General features: G+C 43.4%; 1 protein-coding gene across 1 annotated transcript in view; it reads right to left on the bottom strand.

Annotated features, from left to right (window-relative positions):
- LOC102914882 (olfactory receptor 5V1-like) overlaps positions 1–13,530 on the bottom strand; it is a 93,269-nt gene extending 79,739 nt beyond the window's left edge. Inside the window, exon 1 of the mRNA XM_076546507.1 lies at positions 6,892–13,530. Within this exon, the coding sequence (XP_076402622.1) occupies positions 6,892–6,967 (76 nt within the window). The 5' untranslated portion in view covers positions 6,968–13,530. The remainder of the gene's footprint in view (positions 1–6,891) is intronic.
- Positions 13,531–21,699: the final 8,169 nt, after the last annotated feature.

Here is a 21,699-nt window from a genome sequence, read left to right as displayed (position 1 = left end):
GGGATAAGATTCATCTTGTTCAAAGATAAGGGGCAGGGGGAATGGGTAATTTTAAGGGAATAGGGGATGGAGGGTATGGACAAATATATAAGGTGGGGGCTGAGTACTGAGGAATGGGAAAAGGAGAAGGAGAAGGGAGATAAAAAGGTTTTAGGTGAGGCAGATGGACCCAATGTGGGATTTCCTGGAGCCTAACCACAGTCAGAGTCATAAGTACCATGATACAGGGTTGGAGAGGCAGAGTTGGTTGGTTGGGGAGTGTGAGGAGAGTCTGATGTGCTGGCTGTATAGAACTATTTGGAGGATTTGTGAGTGGTCTGGAAGGAAGTTGGCCAAAATGTGTCCAGATAAGTGACCAGATTGCCTGTAAAGGAGAGGGCAGAAGTTTATGGGGGGTGGGACATAGCCCCAGTGGAAGAAGAGATCTCCCAAACATCAACTCAAAGGGTAAAAGATTGATGGGTTTGCAAGGAATAGATGAAGATGAGCTATAGGAAGAAGTTTAATCTAATTAAGATGAAGTTCCAGGGCAAATTTGGTTAGTATTTCTTTTAGGGTTCTGTTGGTACATTCTACTTTACCAGAGGACTGTGGGTGGTATGGAATATGAAAATGTCGGGGTATTTGTAGCACCTGAACCAAGTCCTGGGTAACTTGAGAGATGAATTCTGGGGTTTTCTGGAGGAGGGTAGCCAGTCTAAAGCAAGAGATTATGTTAGAGAACAGAGGAGTAGTGACCTTTTGTTTGTGGTTGGGTAGGCCTCAATCCAATTGGGGAATGTATCGATGCAGACTAAAATATATTTAAAGCATTTTACAGTGGGCATATGAGTGAAGTCAATCTGCCAATCGCAGCCAGGAAGCAGTCTTCAGGCCTGGTGCATGGGACAGGTCGAATAGTGGAGGTAGAGTTAGTATGCTGGCATACATCACAGGTATGGATTAAGTTATGTAGAAAGGTCTTATCTGCCAGGGTGAGAGACAGGTGGGTTCAGAGAAAGAAGAGAAAGGATGGGGGAGGGGCTAGAGAGATGAATCAATGGTTAAGAGCACTGGCTGCTCTTCCAGAGGACCTGAGTTCAATTCCCAGCACCCACATGGTAGTTCACAACTGTCTGTAACTCCAGTTCCAGGGGATCCAACATCCTCGCCCAGACATACATGTAGACAAAACACCAATGGGCATAAAATAGAAAAATAAGTCATTTAAAAAAAAAAAAAGAAAGGATTTGGTACTAGAGTGAAATATGTGATGTAGGTAGCAAATGATGTCCTTTGCTGAAGGATGGCTAGCTATGTTATAATCTGAGTCATGCAGTAGGGTAGGTTGGAGGGAAGTTGGGTGAGTCAGATGAGATGAAAGGGCAGTCTGATGGGCTTCATCGACAATGGAGGAGTCAGTTTGATGTGCTTTGCAATAAACCAAGCCAATTTGAGACTGTGGGAAAGGAGGTTTCCAAATATATGAAGGGTTAGTATTTGAATTGCCTTTTGTGTTTAGAAAGCCTCATTCCTTCCAGATAACCAAGTGTTTTAGTAGGATATGGAAAGCACATTTGAAGTCTGGTACACCATTAATGATGTACTTTTGGCAATATGGAAGGCTCTGTTGAGGACTAACAGTTCTGCCTGTTGAGTTAGCATGTAGTGGGTAAGGAAGCCACCTCAGTGATGGCATTGTCTGAGACAACTCCATATCCTGCAACACAGTGGCCCTCTGATGGGAAGGAACAGCCATCTACATAGTAAGTATAGTCATAAGTATTTAGAGAACCCTCTTGTATATAAGAGGGATAGGGAGGAGGTAAGAGGTCTTCAAGCATCTCAGTACAGAAATAAAGAAGGTCTGAGAAATGTTGGGGCAAAGGGATAAGTGTGGATGGGTTGAGTGGAGTGCATGTAAGAAATGTGAGTGATGTATTTTCAATGAGAGAAGTTTGGAGGGACAGAATTTGAAATGGTGGAAAGGATTGGACTACCCGAGGCCATGCTGGTGTCTGTGGCCCATGCTGCTGCTCCAGGCCATGATAGAGTCAGAGACCCATATGAATGTATGTAGTCTGTGCTGAAGCCTAGGTTATGTCCTTGGGCTTTGCTGCCTTGGGTAGCCATGTTGATGTGAGTGGACTAAGGCCATGTTGAGGCCCATGGTCCCTGATGCTGCTGAGGGTCAGGTGTGTGTCAATGGTCCTGAAGTGGCTGGGAGCCAGGTTATACCCAAGTTACCACCTAACACTATGTGGATTTCCATGGTCTATGATGAAGCCTGAAGCCATGTTGATGTCCATGGGCCATGATGCCACTGGAGGCCATATTGATACGGGTGGCCTGCACTGCCACCTGGGGCCATGTTGATGTCCATTATCCAGGCTACCTCTGAGGGCCTTGTCTGGGTCCATTGTCCTATTGTGGCTGTGGGCTGTGTTCATGGTCTGTGCTGTTGCCAGAAAACATGTAGAAACACATGATCCATACTCCCACAATGAAAAGTAGCAACGAAGCTACTTTTCTAGTGATATCAATGACTGCAGATGCACAGTTGAGAAAGAGGGAACATAGAAGGCTTCTGTGACAGCCCCTAACCCAACCCTAACCCAGTCCCCCTAAAAAGTAACAGCCTAAACAGGAAGCCATTGAAGAGATCTCTTTAAAAATATAAGGATGCTGAAGTATAGCTCTTCACAAGTGATAAGTTCTGGTGGGAGTAGGGGAGGGGAAGGACTCAGTTCTATTTAAGGAGCTGGCCACTTAGAGTTTGATTGACCATGCTCCAGTGCGTATATAGATAACACAAGTTGGACTTGCATTTTTTTATTTTGTGGTAGGGGGAAGTCACAAGGGCATGGGGGGGCAGACACAAAATGTCTGGGAAGTGAGTGTGATTGGAGTGTATGATGTGAAATTCCCAAAGAATCAATAAAAAAAATTGTGCTTAAAAAAAAGACAAAGAAAATTTTTGTTAAGTTTTTGACTGCCAATATGAGTGTATTGTAGCGTGAAGAAATGGGGCATAGAAACCACTTGGATAAAATAAATTGAATGGTGGGATTGAGATCTCTGAGGCTAGTTAAGGGTAGGGGTATTGGTGTTTGAAGACGTAGACACAAGGGTCTTAAAGTGTAAAAAAGGGGGGATTATGGTGTGTAGCAAGGGAAAGAGAGGTATCCTATTGAAAGAAAACAAATGGAAGACAAAGAAAGGAGGAGGAGGGACACAGGACTGTCTTGGGAGCTGTTACCAGGGTAGAAGGCAAAATTCATTCTAATTTTTGGAGAGGTTATCTCTTCCTAGTAAAGAAAAAGGGCAGAGGCTATGAGGAATAAGGAGTGGGAAAAGGAAAAGCCTTTGAAGGAGCAAGTTAAGGGAGGGGTCTGGAAAACTGGCCATGTACTCCAGCCATAGAAGAGGGAGAGGAGTGAGTGGGATCCCAGAATTCCCTCAGGATGGAAAAAGTGGCCCCACTATCCAGGAGGAATGTGATGAGGCAACCTTCACAAGAAGTGAGACCCTAGGCTCCTAGAGAGTGATCAGCGTGGCTTTAGTCAGGTCGGTAGCAGAGCCTGGGCCCCATCAGTCCTCAGCTGCCAGGCCCAATAGGTCCAAGGAGGGTGCCAGAAGGATGGATGACCCCAGGGAAGTCCTTCCCTGTGGACAGTCCAACGCCAAGTGGCCCTCCTATTGACAGGACAAGGACAGGTAGGTCTGTGAGGATTTGGACAGGTTTGTGCCCAGTGATGGCTCCTTCTGACCTGACATCCCTGTTGTGGGATATTCACCAGAGGAGACTGCTCAAACATGGGTTTAAGCCAATAGAAAGTATTAGCAGGCCAATGACTACACTGGGTGTTCAGGATCCAGTATAGCACTGAGCCTTTCTTAGGGTGAGCTTTTAAGCACAAAAAAAAAAAAAAATGTTCTGGGTTGACATACTCCAGTTAACAAGAACAGTTAGCCAGAAGAAAAACTACAGAAGTCAAAAAAGCAAGGTTAGTACTTTCGAGACTTTCCCAAAACTATATGGACTTTGATGGATTAGGCCTTCTTTTAGTTTTGGCCAGTGGTATTATATTCATGCTGAGTTTTATAGCTTGAATGGTACTTCTAGCACGGAATCAGTTGTGCTAAGGTCTGGGGCCATGTTACAGTCCCCTTCTTTGAGGGCATCCCAGCACCAGGAGTTTGCTGGAGAGCCTTAGCCAAGAGTTGGTACTTGTGTTTTTTCTGCACTCATCACAATTACAGAAGACCTTAAATGCCAAGTACCTTGGTCTGGGGTGTAAGCAGGCCTTGGTCCAGTCATTTGAGTTTGGCCCTTATGTTTGGGTAGTATTGGGCAAAAGAGTAGGTCATAAGAAGTTGTTGGTTAAGTTTCTATGTTGAAGCAGGGCCTATCTGAGGCACTAAAGGAACTGAGAAGGATTTTCAGACTTGTCTTGAGTAATCTCTTGGACCTTTTGAAAGTTAGTTGGTTTAAGGGTCACTCCCCTCTGGCCAGAGAGGAGACAAGAAATGAAATGGTCCCTGACCTGACAATCATCACTGTCATTGTAACCCAATGGGGATATATGTCAGGGACTTCTGTGGCTCCAGTGGGGTGAGTCCTGTCTGTTTGGTGTGTTTGATCTGCATGGTCATGGGCCTTTTCCAAAACATGTCTGCATTCCTCAGGAAAGAGGTTATTAGAAAGGATTATATAGAGATCATGAAAGGTAATGTCCTAGGACTGGGTTAGGTATTGGAATTGTTTGATGGAGGTGGTGGGGATCTGAGGTAAAGGAACATAGACATTTGTCAACCTGGGAAAGTTCATGATGAGAGAAGAGGACATAAACGCCAGTGGAGCCATCTATACCCACTATCTCCCTGAGGGGTAGGATTAGGGCAAGGGCTGGGGCAATTTATCATGAGATCAAGTATGGGGAGAGCTGAAAAGAGAGAGGTCTACCAGGCAGCCCAATTTGGGGATTGAACTGGGCACTCTGATCAACCAGAGAATTCCCTCTAGACAGTCAGCATCAGTTGTGAGCTCTGTGACTAAACCATCTTAGATTCCCACCTAAGTTTGACCTTCAGATAACTTTAGCTTTGGCCAACAAACTAGCTGCAACTACATGAGATAACCCATATCCATATCCCCTGGCAGATATCCAGGGGCCAGTCTGGATAGTTTGAGATTGAGTGGGAGTGGTGGGGCAGTGGTAGGGTGCGAGGATGTAGAGGTCAATCCTTGCTGCCCTGGTGAAATCCAGGCAGATGAAGGAGGGGGCAGATGAGGGAAAATAGGGGGAAGGCAACTGACAAAGGGGAGAGGGAAAAGAAGTAGAGGGAGACTCGTCAGCAGGATCAAATGGTGGACTTTCAATTTCAGGAGCAGAAGGAATGGGAGGTAAGGCAGAAGACTTAAGAGCAAGCAGGATGTGGGAAGGTGAACAAGACGTGCACAAAGAAGACTTGGAGAAAAAAAAAAACAGAAAAAGCAGAGACATAAAGGATCTCTTTCCATTTTCCTATGCACTCACAGACGTTGTAAAGATCCTGAATAATGTTTGGATCAAGAGAGCCATTAAGCGGCCGGGTGATATTGAGGCCAAACATGAGTACTGAAGTGGATGAGCTTAAGAGGTTTGAGATCTGGAGTGAATTATAGCTGTTTGAAATTTTGGGGAAGATATCCCAAAGGCACCAGTCAGGATGGAGGAGCAGATCCCACCACTAGTGGTAGGCCATGAGCCAAGTTTGAGAGACAGCATTCCTGAGAGTCTCAAGCAGCTAATAGAGAGGCCTCCAGGTGGGAGGGGTCAACACCAAAGTTCCATGACCACCTGAGGGACACAATGGTCAGAGGAAAAGTCCAGAGACCTGTCAACAAGATTTTTGTACAGCTAATAAATGATACCAGATTTGGGAGAAGAACCACCAAAAATGAGGTTTCCTATGCTCAAGCCATGCACAGTGTGACACAGACTGCTTTTGTACCTGGAGTTTTCCTGTGTTCTGCCTGGTCCGCAGTTGCTCAGACCCAAGTAAACACACAGAGACTTATATTAATTAAAACTGCTTGGCCATTAGCTCAGGCTTACTACTGACTAGCTCTTTCACTTAAACTCAGTCCATTTTGTTAATCTATATGTCGCTACATGTTCCGTGGCTTTACCTGTGTATCATTACATGCTGCTCCCTGGACAGTGGGCTGGTGTCTCCTGACTCTGTTCTTCCTCTTCTCAGAATTTTCCTTGTCTGCTTATACCACCTATACTTCCTGCCTGGCTACTGGCCAATCAGTCTTTTATTAAACCAGTTTACAATAGCATTTTTCTACAGCATTGCTTCTGCTGCCTTTGGGTCAAGATGTAGAACTCCTGGCTCCTTCTCCAGCACCATATCTGCCTCCATGCCACTCACCTTGATGATAATGAATTAAACCTCTGAACTGTAAGCTATCCCCAATTAAATGTTTTCCTTTTAAGAGTCATAGTGTCTCTTCACAGCAATAGAAACTCTCTCTAGTTAAGACAGGTACCAAAATAAAGGGACCTCTGAGTCAGCACAGAGCACACTTAAGACACCAAATTCTCAGGACAAAGGAGATTTATTTAACACAGAAAGATAAACAGGCTGCCTCTGGTTCAGACAAAGACAGCAGCAGGTGACTGCAGGAGTGGTTTTTATGGTGGTCAGACTCAGGAATGAGGAAGTGGCCAAACAAGGGAGTCTAGTGGTTTAGCTAAGGTAGCAGGGGTGGGGAAGGACCCACTGGCACCATGTTTGGGCCTATTAGAGCCCTTCAGGTATAATGACTAAGCAACTTAAAAATCAGTTCTTAAATTTCAAGATATTTTAACTTCAGATTGCACATTTTTTTTAAATCTAACGCTCAATCAAAATACATACCTTTAAAGGCAAATCTGAGGCAGAATACTATCAGTGGTACCCTTAGTTTGTTTTGCTTCAGCTCGGCAGGAAACATACCCAGGATGAAGAACTTAGACTATGAAATGGAAAAGTAGAACAATGTGAAAATGAGAAGCAGGGCCAAGATCAGGGACAGCCTCCTTTTGGGGTGTTTACTTCAGCCTCAGGGCCACAGAGATTAACTAAAAGTTTAAACGGTGGAAGGCATTATCATTTTAGTGTTTTAAAAATCTTGTTTTCCTCACAAGGTGTTACATGCCTGTATCTCCAGCACTTCATAGTGCTGCCTTGAGGACCAACCTCCAGCAGCTCAGGGTTTGAAGAGTCGTGAACTAATCATTCAACTTGACTTTTTATCTGAGGGAGTAAAACTTAATTCTCTGGGGCCAAAAAGGGGGCGTTAAACTTAACTCTCTGGGAATGCAAAAAAAAGAGAAAGAGAAACACACACACACACACACACACACACACACACACACACACACACACACACCACATGCCCAACATGGCAGGATCTCACCTAGGGTGCCTTCAGCAGGTCAGAGAAACTGAAGAGGAGACACAGATCAGATGAACTACTGAACAGACAGACAGACACAGGAGGACTTCTCTGAGGGCCAAGGCTTAGTTCTTCATTTTATTGTGCTTTCTGTTGCTTGTTCTACTCTGTTCTTTTTCTGTTCTGTTTTCCTACCCTGATGTTTTCCTTCTGTCTCTCCTGATGTCTTCCTTCTAACTTTTCCCTGATAGCTTCCTTCTACATATTTCCTTCTATGTCTTTCCTGGTGTTTTCCTTCTCTCATGTCTTTATTTTTTCCCTTACAGCTTATAAACATTACAATGTGGTTACATTCTGTTTTTCAAGTGAATGATTGCATTGAATACAAGTAAAAGACAACATGTTCTCCATATCCCTTACATGATTAAACATTTTACATATTGCAGGTGAAAAACAAATTATCCCCAAGAACCCACATGCATTCATGCCCAAGCAACTTGTTATAGATTAACAGAGTGTAAGCAGCAGGGTATTTTTTTCTCAGCAATTCTTTTACTGGCAGGCTACATTTTGCAGTTACAAAGAAAGCATCAATGACTTTATTACTTATCTCAGATCTTATAAGAATTCTTAGAAGAATCACAAACCTAAACCTTTATATATGAAAAAGAATCAGTCAGCTCTACTTTAAATCCTCAGGGTATATACCCACTCATCAACAGTTTATATCAGGAAGTTGAGGGAAGAAATGGGTACAAAGAATTAATCATCATCTTTGATTATCAACAAATCCTAGCAAGAAAGGCACATCGGGCAGCAACAGCCAGGCCGTTATTATCTTGTCCCTGACCTCAGTAAGTCCCTCACTCAACTATTTGCCTTTCAAACTTTAGATTGTTTCCCAAGGTTCTTCACCTCAAAGCTATTAACAAAGACATCTTAATCTAACTTTAAGTCATAGGTTAAAGCCCTGTTTCAGCTCTAATACACACCAAAACTGGTGAACACATCTCTCAACATTAAGATTAACAGGACTTGAGCTAACTTAGCTTCTGGAACTTAATTTCTCTTCTTAATCATTAACCTAAGCCACAGTCTACATGGATCCTCAAAAGAAACTAGCTGTGTAACATTTCCTTGTTCTTCTTTTCTATCCTTTGCAGCCCCTGCTTTATCAGGGGCTGGGGCAACACCATATCTTGCTTTTACCTATATTAATTTTCCCACTAAGCTAACCTCTATCATAATCCCTTACTATACTTATTGAAGACCCTCAATCATCAAAATCCTATTTAAACCAACACTAGTAGAAAATCATTGCTTCAGTTAAACAGTACAGCTTAGGAAGAAATCATCTTCATAATAATCCACAGGTAAAGTGCCCAGTAGAATGGGATACTTGTCATGAAATGGCAATCAGGAGGCCTTGGCTGGTTGGGTCAGGGTGCCCCAGTGGGTGAGGGAGTCATGCCATGCAGACAAGGTGGTGGACTGTGGTGTGGAGAAGTGAAAAATTACTCACAACATTCAGGCATGGCATCCATGTGGAAAGTTTATTATTAAGGGGAGGGGGCAGAGAAGGAAGGGTAGATAGGAAGGGACTAAAAGAAGAAGAAGAGAAAGAGGAAAGGAAAGAAAGACAGAGAGGAGGTGAGTGGTACCTCTGGCAAGAATGAGGAGAATAGGGGAGGCTTTTTTTTTCTCCTTTTTTTTCCTGGGAAATATTTTATTTTTATTTATTCTACAGTAGAAATACACCCTCAAGTTGTCTGAAAATACAAACACATCAATATTGCAGGAATTATGCAAACAACAAAAAAAGATGAATGGAGCCAAAATACCACAAAGTAGAGATTATTGAGTATTAAGCATTGTTATCTTATGAAAACAATTACAGCAGCATGGAGTGAGGCCAGAGATATGGTCTATTTTATCTATTGAAGAGTTAATTTAACCACAGGAATGTATTTAATAACATTTATGGAAAACCATGATCAAGACCAAAATTATACAAAAATTTAAAACATATTTTAGGATTTATAAATTATCTCTTTTTTTGCCATTCAGTTCTTTATTAGACCATCAGGTGTTTTAGACAGACACAGTATCACAGCTTCACAGAGTTCAACAAATGCAACATAAACAAAAGTAACACACCTTAATATAATATTCTACAACAGAGAAAGAACAAAAGAAAAAATCCTGCATTGTTACAGGGTTTTACACAATGTTGAATGCTTTCTATATTCTTGGAGGAGGTCTGGCTGGCTGGCATGGATTCTCCCATGAAGTCTGGTTACTGAATTGTAGTTTGGCTTTTTGTAGTTGGTCTTTTCTGTGTTGAACACACAGATTGCAAGCCCAGCGCCACTTTGAGATCTTTGGCAGCAGTTAACTCTGCAGCTAACACACAATTGAGCCTGTATGATCATGACTATTCAGAGATGGGTAATGGGGGGTGGGCGCTCACCAACCTAAGACAGAGCGCCTATGTGGCCTGGGCAGGCATCTCCATGATGGGTAAGGTGACCTGCTGATGTCCCATGCAACCTAAGTCAGAAGCTCATTTTTTAATAAAAGGGGAGACCTGTAGGGCCCTGGCCTTCATTTTGGGTAACTGTTGCCTTGCTTGCTGACCTTGACCTTGATATCCTCCCTATGCTAATTCCCTGCTGGGTTCCACCCTCCTGACTGCTTAAGAGAAGTTCCTTGTCTATATATCCTGCATACTGGGCATTAACAGCTTAGATGCAAGATTGTAAAACATCAGTAGCGAACTTCTGCCCTCCGGGTTTCTCCCATTGTGCTGTAAGCCTGTATTTAAAACTTCCTCCCTCCTTCAATAAAAGGCATTCAGCATTTTTTTAAAAAAGCTATTTTTTTCCTCTTAAGGGGTCTTTAATGTAAGATGATGTCAGGATGCTGGGCAGGTCTCCAACGGGCATGCCAGAATGCTAACAATACTTCCATGAGATAAGCACACTACATTAAGGTCAGTGGGAATATCCCCATGCCCATTCATACCATGCCAGATACTAGAGAGAAATAGCAGCAGTAAACATGTAAAGGCACAGTGGTAGCAAGAGATCCTGGGGCTGAAGCCCTCAGGGCCTTGCCTATTTGAGATTCACCCATCAGAGCTTTGCTTCCTGGTGGGCCAATCCCCTGAAGCAAATTGCCACCTATGGCTCCTCTGACATGGCCACTGGCAACTTCACAGGACAAATCAAGAAGCTCACAAGTACAGGGATCAGCCGGACTACATTAATGAAGGCCAGCCTGGGCCTTGTCTCAGAAAAGAGTCTTGAACTGAGCGGGTAACTCAATAGACAAGAGTGCTTTCCTAGCATTCATGAAGCCCTGGGTTCAAATATACAGCAACCTATAAAGAAACAAGCATATTGGCACAGACCTGTAATCCTAGCACTTACAAGGTGGAAGCAGGAGGATATTTAAGGTCATGTTTATCTATGTGGTGAGTTTGAGGCTAGCCTAGACGACATGAGACCATGACTCAAAATTCAATAATTAAGGGGGTTGAGAGATGCTCAACAGGTGGCACAGTACACTGAGGTAGTCACACAGTAGAATTGAAGGGCATATAATTCACACTGGAACATGCTGCTTTTGAGCTGCCCATGTCACACTGAAAGGGGTCTCAATGCTCAGAAACTAAACAAAGAGCTGGGATGTACCTAACACCCTGATTTAATTTGTCCCAAATTGCATAAAACGATAGATTTTCAGACTGTTGAGAGACTATTTTACAAGGAGATTTTGACTCAGTTTGGGAATGGAGGATAGTTGGGCACATAAGTAGACATGGGGACGACAACATCTGTCTGGCGCCACTCATGCAGCACAGACTGGTACATGACTTGTCCCTGGGAGTAGAAAGAGAGCCACATTATGAATTGGTTGGGGTAAACTGGAACTATAGGCGCACATGGACACATTAAAATCTTATCAGGGACTCAGCACAGGTAGGCAAAAGACAGCCATGGAGCAGCCTGGGTTCTTATGATCTGGGCTGCCTAAAGGCATCCACATGCCTGCCCAGCACCACAAGGCACTGGGCAGGTAGGTGCCAGTATGATGAGCAAGCATATGGTGGAGAAATGGGGGAGAAAGAGAGGCAGAATGGTGCATGTGCTGTGGTAAGAGGTAGATTTCAACAAGTGAGTGTGGTGATGAATGGGTTGACATTGGCAGTCTGCTTGCCACAGAAACCAGGGTGACATCTGGGCCTGGGCTGCTGCCTGAAGCCATGTCTGGGTCTGTGGTCCTACTAGAGCTGGAGTCTGTGTTGATATCCATGACCCATGTTGCCATCAAGGCCATAGGGATGCCCAGAGTCTTGGCCACCATTTGTGGCCATTTTAGTGCCCAAGGATCATGACACCACTGGGATCATGTTGATCTGAGTGGCCTATGCTGTCACTGGGGGACATGATGATATCTAAGGCTCATGCTGCTGCTGGGAGCCATGCCTAGGTCCATAGCCCTGCAGCAACCAGGGGTCTGGTGTGATACCTGAGTCCATGTTGGTGTTCAAGGCCACACTAGTCCCAGGGCCATGCTAATCTAGATGGCCTGTGTTACCACCCAAGACCACGGTGACATCCAAGCCCAGGCTGCTGATGAGGATCATGCTGGGTCTGTTGTCCTACCCCAGCCAGGGTCTGTGTTGATGTCTATGTCCCATGGTTCCACCAAAGTCCACATGGATGCCTGGGGTCTAGGCTGCAACCTGTGACCCTGTTGGTGCCAAAGGGCCATGTCATCACCAGAGCCATGCCCATCTGAGTGGCCTACATTCTCAACTGGGGCCATGGTGTTGTCTGGGCCAGGGCTGCTGCCAAGGGCCATGTCTGGATCCATGGCCCTACCATAGCCAGGATCTGTGTTGATATCTGTGGCTCTGGATACCATCAAAGGCCATGCCAGTGCCAGGGGTCTGGGTTACCCGCCTGAAGCAATGTTGGTGTTCAAGGGCCACTTGGCTATGGCGGCCATGCCAATCTGAGTGACCTACACTGCTACCTGGGACCATGGTGACATCCAGGCCAGGGCTGCTGCCAAGGGCCATATCTGTGACGGTGGCCCATCAGCAGCCAGGGTCTGAGAACATGCCCATGGTTCCTGTTACCACTGAGGGATATGGAGATGCCCAGTGTCTGGACAGCCATCTGAGGCCATGTTGGTGTCCAAGGACCTTGCTGCCACTTGGGTCATATTGATCTGGATGGTCAATGCTGCCACCAGGGCCATAGTGATGTCCGGGCCCAAGCTGCTGACAAGAGCCATGTCTGGGCCTGTGTTCCTGCTGCAGCTGGGGTCTGTGATGATGTCCATGGCCCGTGTTACCACAAGGGGTCATAGGAACCATGTGTGTTGAAATCTGAGGGCTGCACTGAGCCAGTCCCACCCCTTACTGGCCCTGGGACAGCTGGCCTTGCCCCTTGCTGGACCCTGTAGCAGGAGAGCTGGCTTCAGCCCCCATGGGAGAGCTACACAACCCCTTCCCCCTACCTAGTCCCTGCCCTCAGGAGAGATGGCCCCTGTACCATGTCTGTGCATGGGCCTACGAGAGCTGGCCCTGCCCCTCGCTTGAGGGGAGGTAGTTCCAGCGGCCCAGACCAGCCAGCTTGGCTACCATCCAGACCCACATCCTGGGCCTTGGGTTAGCCCACCCTAACATCTACCCCATGTATGACCCTGCTAGAGTTCATGAAGGGACTGGTCCCACAGAACGATAATTGTAGGATCTCCATGACTCGGGCAACAGCAGGATATCTGAGATTAGTTTTGGTGAGGGTCCAATGATGATGGTGTGCCAGAGGCCTTGAACCAGACCAACGACTCTTAGCAATGACCATTTTGTAGGTAGGGCTGCTTGGACAAAAAGATATACCACAGCTTCCTCTGCCATTAGGATGAATGAAGATATATTGGTAAAACTGAGGAGCAAGGTGTTGTTTTGTTTTGAATTAATTTGGGGGAAGTCTTTGAAGGTGGGTGCTGCAGGGGTGAAGGGTGGATATGGAGGGACTGGGAGGTGAGTGAGACTGGGGTACATGGCGTGAAATTCCCAAGGAATCAATAAATAATTACGTTATTTAAAAAAAAAAAAAGACAGGTGTAAGAAATGGAGGCTCAGAGAAATTAAGCAACCTGCCAAAGGTCACGCAGCTAGATGGGTCAGAGCAGTCATTTAAATATGAGTTTGTGCAGTGCCAAAGCTTCATAGGTTTTTCTTCCTTTCCATCCTTCCTTCTTTTTTAAAAGTCCTTTATTTTTATTCTTAAAACAGCTTCTACCACTTTTCTTCATTTAAAAAGGCATTTGTTGTTTTCAGTTTTATAAGCCATACATGTTCGCTGTAGACAACTGGGAAATTCATAAAAGGATGAAGTAGAGACTCGATTCAAGATGGCGGAGACAGGCGGACGCAGGTGGGCCTGTGGCGGCAGCCTGCGGAGGTAGACAGGCCCGGCGGCGGCTGACAGGGACATTCAGGCCCGGCGGCAGCCGGCGGAGACATTCAGGCCCAGCAGCGGCCCACAGAGGTGGACAGGCCCGGCGGCAGAGACAAGCAGACAGAGGTGGACGGGCCTGGCGGCGGTCCACAGAGGTGGACAGGCCACACAGCAGAGACAGGCGGACGCAGGTGGGTCTGCAGCGGCGACCCGCGGAGGTGGACAGGACCGGTGGCAGTGGCCGACAGGGACATACAGGCCTGGGCAGCCGGCGGAGACATACAGGCCCATTGGCAGCCCGCAGAGGTGGATGGGCCCGGTAACGGTGACGGGCAGAGGTGGGTAGGCCCGCGGCAGCAGCCGGCAGAGACATACAGGCCTGTTGGCGGCCCCCAGAGGTAGACAGACCCAGCGGTAGTTGACAGGGACATACAGGCCCGGTGGCGGAGACAAGCGGAAGCAGGTGGGCCTGTGGCGGCGGGCCGCAGGGATGGACAGGCCCGGAGACAGAGACAGGCGGAAGCAGCTTGGAACGGGGATGCCCCTAGCCCCAACACCTGGGGAAGAGGCTATCTCTGTGGGTCAGAACCAGGTCGAGTCTGGGCACTCTGTCTGGGGACAACCAAGGGCACAACTGCTGATCCTGTGAAACCCAACAACTTGGAGGTGTTGGTGAGACTACCCTGCTCAGCTGAAACCCATCTGGGAGAGGATTCAGATGCCTACAGTTTGAAGTCTGAAGAAACAAGATCAGCTGAGGAGTTGACAAATGAACAAAACGTGACCTGGGAATACAGAAGAAGGCGCTACCCAGCCACTAAACCAGATCACCAGAATCATATATATAATTCACCGACTGAAATCAGCTGTCCTTGAAGAAACAGCCCAATAGCACCAATTTAACCAAGAACCCCTACTAAACCAAGACTAAAAATTAGAACAAGAGAGGCACTCTCAGACACAGACACCACCTGCACCGCACAGAGGAAAAGATGAGTAGATGCCAGTGCAAAAATACAGGCAACAACATAAAGACCTATATGGCAACATCAGAACCTAGTGATTCTACACCTGCAAGACCTAAACATACCATGACAGAAGAAACAGAAGAAATCAACCCTAAAAATGACTTTAAGAAGATGATAGAGGCCCTTAAAGAAGAAATAAAACATTCCCTCAAAGAGGAAATAAAAAGTTTCCTTAAAGAAGAAATGAAAAACTACCTTAAAGAGGAAATAAAAACTTTCCTTAAAGAGGAAATGAAAAACGCTCTTAAAGAGGAAATAAAAACTTCCCTTAAAGAGGAAATGAAAAACTCCATTAAAGAGGAAATAAAAAACTCCCTTAAAGAAATGGAAGAAAAAATGAACTGCTGTGGATACCGTTCTATATAAATAAAACACTGATGGCCAGTGACCAGACAGGAAGTATAGGTGGGACAAGGAGAGAGGAGAATTGGGGAAACAGGAAGAAGAGGAGAGACACTACAGCCACCGCCAGGACAAGTAGCATGTAGAGACTCTGGTAAGCCACCAGCCACGTGGCAAGGTATAGATTTATAAAAATGGGTTAATTTAAGATAAAAGAACAGTTAGCAAGAAGCCTGCCATGGCCATACAGTTTATAAGTGATATAAGCGTCTGAGTGATTATTTTATAAGTGGATTGGGGGACTGCAGGGCTTGGGGAACCTGGAGAGAAGCCCTCCAGCAACAAATGGCACCCAACGGCTCGAGTTTCCACCTTAAACCTGAAAATATTTAATAACCAATTCTAAACAGAGCCAAAACCAGGTTCCTGCTTCTTGTCTCATATGGGCAGCTAGACGCCGCAAAACACAGGTTTGAACACTGGCAGGTTCCTGGCGTGTGCGTTTGACCGGCAGTATGGCGGGAATGAGGCGTCTGCCAGCGGCACATTATGCTGTGTAGTAGATTTAGTCTTTACTAGTATTTAAAAAAAAAAAAAAAGGTTTCTGGGCTACACGCTGCTTTGATAAAAGCTTACACCCACTATTTCTGAGACTTGATGACTCCCAGAGCTGGCGGAAAACGTACCACTGCCATGTTGGGAAGCTAAAGTGGGCGGAGCCAGCAGCCACAGCGCCGTTTCAGTCTTACAATGGTGCAGTTTAAACCAATAGGCTCAAGGTAATATAAAACATAAGCCACGTAAAGATGGCTACCACACAGAGAATCTGGATTATGTTCTCTTTGATATTCGTAACTAAAGAAAAACATTTGATTACAAAAGCTGTTGAGTTATGCCAAAATGTATATTTTAAAGGTAGCTTGACTTCAAAATTTGGATATAAGGATATGTTACTTTGGAAAAAAGGTTCTGCTTTTGTTTCCACAGAAAGCCAGAGGCTGTGGATTTGTTCCAGATTAAGATACATCAGGTTTCACCAGCCAAGACCCCCTGAAAGGTCTCCGATGACACCATGGCCCAGATGATCCAACATCCAGAGCGGTTTCAAGGCAACTGATTCACACAATACAGCCTCACGGACTACCCCATAGGCCTAAAATTTTCTTTGCGTCCCCATAAGATACAGCGCCCCCTTACAGCAGGAAGTAGTAAGAGATGCTACGCCCAAATTCTCAAATATACCAAGCTGGCTTTAGAGGTGGAATTGGCTCACTCCCCCTCTAAACCCAGACATATTGCATAAAAAAAAAAATGGTTAAGAGATTCTTGTGTTCCAAATCAGTAGAGCCCTCTGGTGTGGGACAGAGAAAAAACAATATTTTTATTTAAAACAGGTTGATTATAAATGTGATCTCTTTCTAAAAAAGAAAAGGGGATATGATATAGATATATAGGAAGATATGGAGATGCTAAGATAAAAGGGTAGATTAATGAACCTACTTTTAAAGAACAACTTGTTTAAAATGTTTTACATTGGTATAGATTTTAGTTTATGTTTAAAATGTTTTACATTGGTATAAATTTTAGTTTATTGATACAAACCTGAAGTTAATTTTGTTATACTGTGTATATATATATATATATATATATATATATATATATATATATATTCTTGTTTGAGGTATTATGTTTATGTAACTCATTTAAAATTGTAATGGATAATTAAGAAATAGATTAATAATTAGTCATCTATGATAATCATAATTGTCGCCATGTTAGTTAAGTCTTCTAGGTATACATAGATATATTTCAGATAGATAGGTAATCTTCAAACACTTCATAGACCTAGAGAATATGGCATTTAAATAACTTAGAATTCTGTTGACATGAGACACAATTGCTCCTGGCTGCACCAATTTGATCCCGAGAGAATGTTGGGCTTCTAAGACATTTCCATTTGGAAGTTTGTCTTTTTGGCACAAAATGGCCTACTGGGCAAAGAATTGCCCTTGCCTTGATGGCTGACAGTACAAATGCAATGCTGTCCTTTCTGGACAAGCGGGACACAAGGAAAGCGACCACTGTACTCTGCTAAGACAGGGTAAGATGGTCTCTCAGAATTCCTGCTTCTAAAAATGGTCTGTCAGATACTCTAGGCCTGTAGCCAATTTGAATGCACCAACAATGCTGAGAAACATTAGGTGACTGTCCAGGCTGCCAACTGTCTTGGTCTACTCTTGCAAGATTCCCGAAAGTTGCTTGCATCCATCTACCATTTCTCAGGTACCATTATGTTCCTTCTCAGGTCTTTGATGTGGTTGAAAACTAGATAGTTGTAATTTCCTCAGTTATGATAAAAGATAAGTTAGATATAAAACCTTAAACTCACAAATATAAGATAGATAGGACATCTTCTTTAATATTGTAACTATAATTCTTGCTCGGTAATTGTTTTGTTATATGTACTTTTACCATGTTAAAGTTAAAACCTTCCTTTTTAAAAAAAAAGAAGAAAAGGGGAAGTGCTGTGGATACCATTCTATATAAATAAAACACTGATGGCCAGTGACCAGACAGGAAGTATAGGTGGGACAAGGAGAGAGGAGAATTGGGGAAACAGGAAGAAGAGGAGAGACACTACAGCCACCGCCAGGATAAGTAGCATGTAGAGACTCTGGTAAGCCACCAGCCACGTGGCAAGGTATAGATTTATAAAAATGGGTTAATTTAAGATAAAAGAACAGTTAGCAAGAAGCCTGCCACGGCCATACAGTTTATAAGTGATATAAGGGTCTGAGTGATTATTTTATAAGTGGATTGTGGGACTGCGGGGCTTGGGGAACCTGGAGAGAAGCCCTCCAGCAACAATGAACAAAAAATGGGAAGAAATCAAATCAAGCCAAGAAAAAGCAATTAAACAGATGAAAGAAACATTCCAAGATCTGAAAAATGAATTTGAGACAATAAAGAAAACACATGCTGAGGGAATGTGGGAAATAGAAATCCTGACTAAACGAACAGGAACTACAGAAACAAGCATAACCAACCGATTGCAAGAGATGGAACAGAGAATCTCTGACACTGAAGACACGATAGAGAAAATAGATTCGTCAGTCAAAGAAAACACTAAAGACAAAAAAGTCATAACACAAAACGTCCAGGAAATTTGGGACACCATGAAAAGACCAAACCTAAGAATAATAGGGATAGAAGAAGGAGAAGAATACCAACTCAAAGGCACAGAAAATATATTCAACAAAATTATAGAAGAAAACTTTCCTAACCTAAAGAAAGAAATACATATGAAGATACAAGAAGCTTACAGAACACCGAATAGGCTGGATCCAAAAAAAAAAGTCCCCTCGCCACATAATAATCAAAACACTAAACACACAGAACAAAGAAAAAATATTAAGAGCCGCAAAGGAAAAGACCAAGTAATATATAAAGGCAAACCCATCAGAATAACACCAGACTTCTCAATAGAGACTATGAAAGCTAGAAGATCATGGACAAATCTCATGCAGACACTAAGAGACCACGGATGCCAACCCAGACTATTATACCCAGCAAAACTCTCAATCACCATAGGCAGAGTAAACAAAATATTCTAGGATAAAACCATATTTAATCAATACCTGTCCAAAAACCCAGCCCTACAGAAAGCACTAGAAAGGAAAATTCAACCCAAAGAAGCTAAACACATCCATGAAAAATCAAGCAATAGATAATCCCACACCAACATACACCACAGAAGGACAACACAACACAACCACAAAAAATAACAGGAATTAACAATCACTGGTCATTAATATCCACCAATATCAATAGTCTCAACTCACCTATAAAAAGACATAGGCTAACAGAATGGATAAGAAAACAGAACCCTTGCCAGGCGGTGGTGGCGCACGCCTTTAATCCCAGCACTCGGGAGGCAGAGCCAAGCGGATCTCTGTGAGTTCGAGGCCAGCCTGGGCTACCAAGTAAGCTCCAGGAAAGGCACAAAGCTATGCAAAGAAACCCTGTCTCGAAAAACCAACAAAAAAAAAAAAAAACAGAACCCATCTGCTGCATACAAGAAACACACCTTAACTTCAAAGACAGACACTACCTCCGAGTAAAGGGCTGGGAAAAGGCTTTCCAAGCAAATGGACCTAAGAAACAAGCTGGTGTAGCTATCCTAATATCTAGAGAAAAAGGATGTTTCAAAAGAGAAGAAGTCTTGTGGCTATGCCTCAGTGGTCCAGGTAACTACCAGAACTCAGAAATCTGCGACGGAGACTAAGGCAGCAGAGACGAAACACATAGATGTACATACAGGAAATAATAAAGAAAAAGTCAGTAAAGCCAAGAAGAACAAAAGAAAGGTGGATGCTGAAGCCCATCCGTCAGATGAGCCTGTGAACGAGGAACCAGTGACAACAAAGGAAAAAAAAAAGATGGAAAGCAAATCCAAAGATAGTCTATTTTTAGTTCCTTGTTTAGGCTGATAAAAATTGGCGTAGCAAATTACTTGAAGAATTTGCCTGCTTTATATAAGTAAAGTTAGCACTTTAAGGTTTCTTTAGAGATGAGAAAAGACATTTAAATTGAAGAAAAATTCTTTCAACAGTGGACATTGTATCTGTCCAGGTAATTGCTTCCTGATTTATGGTCGATATTTTATGCTTCTATGTTAATCATTATGAAAAGTGATTTTTGGTGGGTTTTTAAATTAATTTTTTTTATTTTGGTGCTTTACTGGCTTAAGATGTTGTACATGTTTTTTTTTTTGTTTTGTTTTTCTTTTTTAATCTATGCAGTTAATTCCCCCCCTAGAGATAGCATTGTGTTTAATAGTAACACTTCACACATATATGCATGTTATTTTTTTTTCTTTTTGGGGGTTACTTTTAGGCTTGTTTGCAAAAGGGCCATTTTTCTTTGCTGCAGTTGTCTTTTTTGCAGAACAATAGTGTGTGCAAGTTTATGAGCAATGGAACATGCAGGTTCCATTGTTTTCATTTTTTTAATCTTAACCTCTTGATCTATGCCAGAAGCAGTTTCATGTAAGTTATTTTGATGGTGAGCATATGTGTAATTCTACAGCTCTCCGGGTCTGGTTTTTGCAGTAAGCCACTAGATCCCATATTGAACACAATTTAATCTCAGTATCAGCCATTAGAGTTTTTTTTTACTTTGCTCTTTCTAGCTTATTTCTTACAGAGTGAGAAGTCATTCTTTGAAGAGTTTCTTTTTTCAATAGATGGTTGATGTTGAGATGGTTACTCAAATCAAGTGATGAGTGATGAACTCCAAGTCATCCTTGGAAATAGCAAATCTGTAGCCCAACATAATTATCCTTTAAACTAGAGAATATCACTTGTGAGAAAACCATCATGGCCACATGGCTGGTCTAGAGTGGAGTGCTGAGTTCTGGCAAACAGCTGAATCTTTCTTCCAGTGAGTACCTGAACAGGGCTGATGTGAATTATGTACAGTCCAGATTTTAAGAATCATACTTTCTCAGGGATCTCCACAAAATAGTAGGTGTCCTCGCTGCCCCCGTGAGACAGCCTCTGTACAGGAGAGGCCTCACGTGACTTTGTCCCTGGTGTTCCTCTGGAGATACCTGTGTGAGAAACTGCATGCTCCAGAACCAGCTCTCATGTCCTTTAGCCAATGCCGGAGTGTGAAATAGTCCAACGTGGGATTTTTCTCACTAGTAGTAAAGAAAGGATGATCCCAATCGGGAATCGTGACTTTTTTTTTTTTTTTTTTTTTTTTTTTTTGATGATGGTCATGTTCTGTTTTGAAATAACCTCTGTGTATTTCATTTATTTTCTTTTACCTGGCGATCTCTGAGCAGGCTTCAGATTTTGACAGTTGATGAAAGATACGACATTAATGTGTGGGTAAAAAGCTTGGTGAAATTCTGAGTGAAGTTTTAGTTAAAGTTGGTTGAACTTGGGATTGACTGGGAGGCCAAAGATTTAAAAAGCAGAAGATTCTCTCAAGACACAAGTTGTGTGATAATAGTGTGTTTTGTGTGTGTGAATGAGAATTTGTAAATGTTGAATTCTAGGCTCCAACAATCATTGTCAGTGCAGATCAAGCTGCAAGTATTTATGTTTTAAAACTTAAATTATAAAGCTAGTTACATCTTTCTAACGACTAGTTTTAATGTTTATGAGCATATGTTACCTACATTACCTTTTCAGGACATTGAGAAAGATGAATCACAAGCACAGGCTGGAGGCTGGGGGCTAGATGGTTTTGAGGAAGAGGTCTTGGTGGACTCTTTCATAGAGCAAAGGGAAGCAATGCCTTCTGGGAAATGAGCTAAGTTTTAATCTAGTCTTTAAGATTAGAAGTAAAAAACAAAAATATTAAGGAAATGAAAACCTAATTGATCTTTGAAGTATTGTTATGTGGAATTGAGTGGGACTTTTGAGGCCTT

This window comes from Peromyscus maniculatus, chromosome 1 (assembly GCF_049852395.1).
Source record: "Peromyscus maniculatus bairdii isolate BWxNUB_F1_BW_parent chromosome 1, HU_Pman_BW_mat_3.1, whole genome shotgun sequence".
NCBI lineage: Eukaryota > Metazoa > Chordata > Mammalia > Rodentia > Cricetidae > Peromyscus > Peromyscus maniculatus.
This window is presented reverse-complemented; position numbering and strand designations above follow the sequence as displayed.